The 6,851-nt window shown below is 37.0% G+C and overlaps 1 protein-coding gene across 4 annotated transcripts in view; it reads right to left on the minus strand.

Moving 5' to 3' along the window:
* Nucleotides 1-986: 986 nt before the first annotated feature.
* LOC125039199 (ribosomal protein S6 kinase alpha-5-like) overlaps nt 987-6,851 on the minus strand; it is a 92,054-nt gene continuing 86,189 nt past the window's right edge. For all 4 annotated transcript variants that reach the window (XM_047632984.1, XM_047632982.1, XM_047632983.1 and 1 more), the window contains 13 exons: nt 6,350-6,568; nt 6,021-6,136; nt 5,565-5,759; nt 5,285-5,388; nt 4,867-5,017; nt 4,403-4,564; nt 3,927-4,046; nt 3,561-3,782; nt 3,249-3,419; nt 2,890-3,099; nt 2,494-2,644; nt 2,081-2,304; nt 987-1,935 (listed from right to left, as the gene is read on the minus strand). In XM_047632984.1, coding sequence (XP_047488940.1) covers nt 1,228-1,935; nt 2,081-2,304; nt 2,494-2,644; nt 2,890-3,099; nt 3,249-3,419; nt 3,561-3,782; nt 3,927-4,046; nt 4,403-4,564; nt 4,867-5,017; nt 5,285-5,388; nt 5,565-5,759; nt 6,021-6,136; nt 6,350-6,568 — 2,753 coding nt within the window. In that variant the 3' untranslated portion in view covers nt 987-1,227. The remainder of the gene's footprint in view (nt 1,936-2,080; nt 2,305-2,493; nt 2,645-2,889; nt 3,100-3,248; nt 3,420-3,560; nt 3,783-3,926; nt 4,047-4,402; nt 4,565-4,866; nt 5,018-5,284; nt 5,389-5,564; nt 5,760-6,020; nt 6,137-6,349; nt 6,569-6,851) is intronic.

The raw sequence follows: 6,851 nt of genomic DNA on the forward strand, positions 1-6,851 counted from the left end.
CCGCCCACAACAGCCGCCGTGCTGGTAAAGAGGCTAAGCGAAATGCTTACACCATGGCGGCAGGAGCGTCTGCTGGCAATCCCGCCGCCACGGTAAGCACCGAGTGTCAGACAACTCAATGAGACAGCCGTAAAAAAGCTGACACAGGCCAGGCCATATCTAGAAGGCCCGGGCGAAGCTAGAACTTCGCAAACCATAAAGAAGACGAATGTACCTCCTTTTTGAAAGTTTTTACTGCTTACAAATATAAAACTATGAGGCAAAGATGTGAGTAACATTGTCAAAGGAACATTAAACGGTAATTTAGGCAGGACTTAGTAAAACAGTACTATTCATTAATTTGCCTCCAAGTAATAGCTAAATTATGATTTTAAATTAATGTGGTGGATTTTCCACTCAGCCAGATGTATTACTAGCATCACAAAAAATCAGAGGGATAGTTTTAATGATACTATAGGAAAACTATGCAATGCTGAACTACTGTTTGTTCTGATTATAGAGAACCATAATTAGTTGATGCATGATTAGTTGGTGCAAAGTATTCATGACCTTAAAATGCTCAAAATAGTGGGCAACCATTGGTAAATATCAGGTAAATATATATCTTGTCCACTGCATTAACTGAGGTAATCATTAAAATCTTTGAGCATTATTGCTACATATATATTTCCTTTATTGTCCTTTCAATCTCTTTCTTTTTTTAATAATGAAGAAATATGAGACAGTTTATTTGATATGTCAGTTCTCTTTTGGGGCGTACTTTTGGGAGATGTGATCAACTGCTAGGATTGTCTACTTTTTTGTTGTTATATCTATCGGTTAATGTTTTCTTTTCAAACTCTTTTGCATTAATGATATAATGATATTCACTGTATAATGTTTAGGAAGTGAAGGACTTTTTAAGGAAATTGCTTTGAGTTCCCTAAGGATTTTCTTTCTTGTATCTTCTTTACAAAGGGGCCATGCTCAGGTCAATGAGAATGCTGTTGTGAAGTGCATTTTATTTTTGGATTTTTTTCTGATTGCACATGTAAACTCCTACATAACACAGACTTCAGAGCATAAATGTTATAATATTATTGTAATCTGTATGTACACATCAGATCAGATATATAATTTACATTTAGTTATATAATAAAGCAATCTCTGAGCTTTAAGCTATGGGAGATAAAATACTCACTGAAAATCTGGAAAGTGTCTTGTAATGCCTTAAAACTCTCTCACTCATCAATCATCTATTACTATAGTATCAAATCTCTTACTACGAGTGTTTCTACCTTTGAACACGTGTTTAACTACAGTCACTTCAGCATCACAGATTTTTTCTAGCTTTCTTTTCCGTGATCGAGTCTGTGGGCCAGAGAACTCGCCACCTAGGCACAGGGAGGGCTTGAGTGTATTTCCAGGACACTTGGTCCTTGAGACATCTTCTCTCCGGGTCTCACTGACATCACACTGTTTTTGAGATGCAAGGCACTGTTCTTCCTTCCTATAAGACACCATACTGTTAGGGGAGCAGACTTCCGGAGACGGACCTATGGAAGTTTCTGATTTTGACTGTGGTTCACTTGATTTGTCTCCTCTTGATAAGTCAAACGAACCAAGGGAACTACCTTTCGAACTGCCTTTTAACCGTGGGCTTGGCAACGTAAGAGCTATGCTGGGCGTGGCAGGGAAGGTAGGTTCCGATGGTGACTCTATGCTTGACAAATATGCCTTGACTCTTGCTTCCCCAAAGTCAAATATGCTCTCCTCCTTCTTTGGAGTCGCACCTAGTGAGGAACTACAACGGTCTGATTTACTAGGTGTACGAGTAGAAGTGAGGGAAGACGCTGATGAGGTAGAGGAGAGGGATGAGGTAGAAGAATGGCTCCGGGCGTCAGTAGATGACTTTTTGTTTTTCCGGCGCTGGGCCAATCGTGCATTGCTGACATCCTTGAAAAAGAGAGAAAAAAGAATTTAGTTTATGGGTAATTTCTTAGGAACTTGAAGTATCTAGTCTCCAAACTAAATTAATTATATGATCTATGTCAGATTCCAATAACTCTTCCTATAAAGAATTCTTATCCAGAATACTTACTAACAAACGAAAGCCTTCTCTGGTGGCCATATGGAATGCATGAAAGGTTTGTTTGACCCCTGCCTCCGCTGACACAGGTCCTTTGAGGGTCGGCCTTGCACTGAGAATGGTAGGGGTCATGAGTGGCGTGGCCGAGAACACAGAAGGCGGGCCACCTTGTAACCACTCGTCTTGCAACAGTTCATTGATGGTCAGACGTTTTGAGGCATCTACCGTCAACAATCCTGGGGAAATAGAAAATTTAGTAATACATACATAGAACTTCTCTTCCAAACATGCTATTTCTAAAGGCTTTTCTAAAGGATTATACACCATTAGTATTTAAAATAAAACTGTAAAAATATCTGTTTGAATTTTCTTCATAAACTCTATATCTAATCTAAATCTTATGAAAAACAAGATACATTACATACCTTTAATAAGTTTCTTTGCCTGAGTTGACACAGTTAACCACTCTGGTCCAGACATGTCAAAACTTCCACCTTTTATGCGAGCAATAATAGATGCTGAGGTGTCGTCTTTACTTCTTGACTGAAATGGGGCTCTACCAGACAACATGGTATACTGAAAAGAAGATAGGAAGAATATTAGATAAAAAGAAAAAAAAGAAAGAAAATAGATGGATTTGAGGGAAACTTTTACATGTAATCAAGTGAAATCTTTGCCAAGTTATACAAATAATAAGAGAAGATTGTTCAAAATACTGCTATGCTAAAGCTATGTTAAACTCCAGGGAACTAGACATATGGTTATACATATAATATCATGACAGTAAAAAAAAAAAAAAAAAAAAAAAAAAAAAAACTTACCAAAATAACACCTAAACTCCACCAATCACAAGTTTCATCATAACCCGCAGCACCCTGCTGAACTGCCTGTCGCAAAACTTCAGGAGCTGCGTAGTGAAGAGTGAAACACGGGGTCTTCATACATCCATCTTTTTCTGGCTTCATGCGGGCAAAGCCAAAGTCCACAACCTTGATTTCTGAGTCTTCCGAGGAACTTTTGAAAAGGAGATTCTGTTGGGCAAAAGATAGCATAATTAGAATTAAGTAGAAGTTAGCTTAGGGCTCCATTGAATGATTTTATATATTAAAGTTACAAAGCTTCTGGCCTCTTTTTCTTCATATTAAACACAATGAATTTAAAACAAACAAATGTTCCTTACCTCTGGCTTCAGGTCTCTATGTACAACACCTTTTGTATGCATATAATGGACAGCAGACACTAGACTCTGCATGATGACTGATGCTTGTGCTTCTGTGAATCTTTCGTGTTTTCTGATCCTCTGAAGAAGTTCACCTCCCTCAAGAAGTTCCATAACAATGTATGTGTGCGCCTGTTGAGACAAGAATATGAATTAGATCTTGAAGTTTACTTTAGGCAGTTAATCTAAGTGCCTTTACTTCATCAAACATACAAACAGAATCATTCTACAGATAAACACAGCAATAGTAACAACAATAATGATAATACTTACTTCATCATAAAAGACTTCATGGAAGGTAACTATATTGGAATGTCCTTGACAAGCACGTAGTAAATTAATTTCCTGCTGGCAGTCTAACCTGCGCGACACAATTTTCACAGCAAAGGCACGGCCTGTAGATTTTTGGATACATCTACGACACACACTAAAACTACCATCACCTAGTATGCCTTCTCGTAGATCTAATTCATAATGCTGGAAAAATGCAGAATCCTGAAACAGAAGGAATGAAAATATTAGAATAATTTCATGAAATTAATAAAAATCTTAGGAAAAGTATATCAAACAATACAGTAAAGAATTATTTTGCTAACACTATAAATCTGAAGAATAAATAGAAAAACTGTTTCAACTTACCTTGAAGCTACAAGCCATTAGATTATGTGTGTCTGGTCTTCTGTCTGGAGACATCTTGAAGAGAGAATCACTAACAACATTTTCAGTAAAGATGACTGAAGGTGCTACATATGAGTAGCCCTGTAGAAATAGAAATAGAAAGAATATAACATTAAGGCAAGTTGTTAATGTGGATTAAAAGAGGGCACTAAAAGATAACAGCATATCAGTAACTAAATAATGTTATAAATAAACTATCTAAATATAGTACTTTAAAGATTAACACCACCACCTTGAAAGGTACATCTTGAAAGATATATTATTCAAAAGCATTATCAGTTCATTAAAAACAGATAATGAAGGGAAGATAAAAAAGGGAAAGGTACAAAAAGAATCTTTTATCAAGATTATAGAATTTTCTATCAAGATACAAGAGATTTAACCAGGTATATACTATAAGTCAAGAAATTATAATCCCATTAAAAGAGAAAACTCACATTGAACATTTTATCCACATCTGGAGGAACTATGGCAGGGGAATCTTGAGGAACCATAGCTGTAAACTCCTCTGAGAAATTACTAACATCAAGTTCATTGCTGATACGAGGAACAAAGGGAGCTGGGACTTTCTTTTTGGCCAGGTCATCCCAGTTTATGGTCTGCAAAAGAAAATGCATTTTAAATATCTTAACTAATTGTGTCTGGAGGCTATAAGAATTAGAATAATTTAGTAATAAGATAGTATATATTGTTCTAATGAATTAATACTAGAAGTCCTTAAAAAAGATATTGCATCTCATGATGTCATTATCATTCTTATATCTCGAATAAAGAAAGTAATACTATCAATTACAATACACAAAGTAAAGGAATAATCAATTCACAACAACAGTCTGCCCATTTAGTTTCATGTCAACCACTACATAGAAGATACAACTGTAAGTCCTAAATATTCTCTTACCTTGAAAAATTTATGTTCCTTCAGCTCTTCAGCATCCCTTGGCCCACCTCCTAGCCGTTGACGAGGGTCTTTCACAAGAAGCCGGGAGATGAAATCACGAACCTCAGACGACAGTTCACTTGGTAGTGGGGGCTGGGTCTTCAAGATTCGTCTAGAAAGAGCAGAAATATTCTTACAAAAACTGCAAATTAATCAGGAATGATAAGCACTCCAACTGGTTAAGAATGTGTGTGTGTGTGTGTGTGTGTGTGTGTGTGTGTGTGTGTGTGTGTGTGTGTGTGTGTGTGTGTGTGTGTGTGTGTGTGTGTGTGTGTCAGTGAGTGAGTGAAAGTGAGAGTGAGTGTGTGTGTGGATATATCAAAGCTTTGTAAAGTGTAACAAAATATTCCATTTGCAAGAAAAATTCTTTCCCACATACCTTGAAATCTCCTGTTGGTTATTTTTCTCTCCTTCCACAGTAAATGGTGAAGCTCCCGTTAACAATTCATACGTTAATACACCAACACTCCACCAGTCTACCGCCTGTAAAAAATCATAAAATAAGCAAATACAGATATAAAAGATAACAATTTCTTTAAATAACTTTGCAGGACAATGACTCTTCAAACAAGAGACCGACAGACATACAGGAATCCCACAATACCATGAACTAATAAAATTACTGAAATAACAAGTTGGGTTCTGACAAAAGGCCTTACCTGATCATGGCCATGTGAGCCCCCACGCACCACCTCAGGTGCCATGTACTCAATCGTACCACAGAAAGAGTAAGCTCTGTGCTCTGTGTCATGGGGAAGGAAGTCTTTGCTGAGACCGAAATCCGTCAGTACTATATGCCCATCTGAGTCTAGGAGGATATTTTCCAACTTGATATCACGGTATATTATGCCCAGCTGAAAAGTGAGTTATAGTTAGTATATGTATTTCTCTCTTTTCTTCATTCAAAAAAAGAAAAAAAAAAAAAAGCAATAGGGATAATATAATAACAATAATAGAATAAAAAAAAAAAACATCAAAATTATAAATTCCTTTTTCTTTTCTGACTTCAAATCTACAGTACCTAGCACCAAGGCCAGCTCTTGTTTAACTTATCAGAATTATGAGATGAGATAATAGTATGAACTTTTTATCTCATAATGACACTTAGTACTCACTTTGTGCAGGTGCTCAAGGGCAAGGATGATCTCTCCAATGTAAAGCCGAACCTCTTCTTCGCGAAATCTTTCCCGCTGATAGAGGTGTGTGAAGAGTTCTCCGCCACTTACATAATCTGTTGTGAAGATGATGTGCATATTTTGTACTCTTGACTCATTTCATTACTCGCAATATCATTAGTTATCAAAAAGCCTAAGTCATCCACAGAGTAAAGTCCTTATCACAGTGTAATGTTGCTCCTTCACAATCAAAAATTCATCACTTACAAATCGAATCATAAGATACACAATTCAACATATGCAACAGGCACAATACAACAGAATCCTACCTAGAATGAGATGAAGCTTGGCATCGGTTTGGAAGGCATAGTGAAGGGTGACGAGGAAAGGGCTCTGACGGACTGCCTCCAGGACTTGGCGTTCTGTCTTGGTGTGTTCTGTGGTCTTCTTCTTTTGCACAATAGTGGCTTTCTTTAGCACCTTCATTGCATAAAGTTTCCCTGCATCTCTTCCTGAAACCTTCCGCACCAGAAACACTTTTCCATATGCTGTGGAAGAAGAGGGAAAAATTATTAGTATCCACCATGCTGATAGCAATTAAAGTGTGTGTTCCATGATGTTCTACTAAGATATGAAATATAAAGCAGTAGGTCATCAGCATACATTGCTTGCTCACTCACTCATCTTGCATGACTTTACCTCCTGCCTTTGTTATCTGCTATGTATATAACCTTCATCGTATGTTGGCTAGTATAATACCCTTCCCCAAATAAATACATGCTTTTGAGAAAACGTATTTTACTTTCTTATTGTTATCTAATTAAGCTTAAT

Source organism: Penaeus chinensis, chromosome 26, assembly GCF_019202785.1.
Source record: "Penaeus chinensis breed Huanghai No. 1 chromosome 26, ASM1920278v2, whole genome shotgun sequence".
Classification (NCBI taxonomy): Eukaryota; Metazoa; Arthropoda; class Malacostraca; order Decapoda; family Penaeidae; genus Penaeus; species Penaeus chinensis.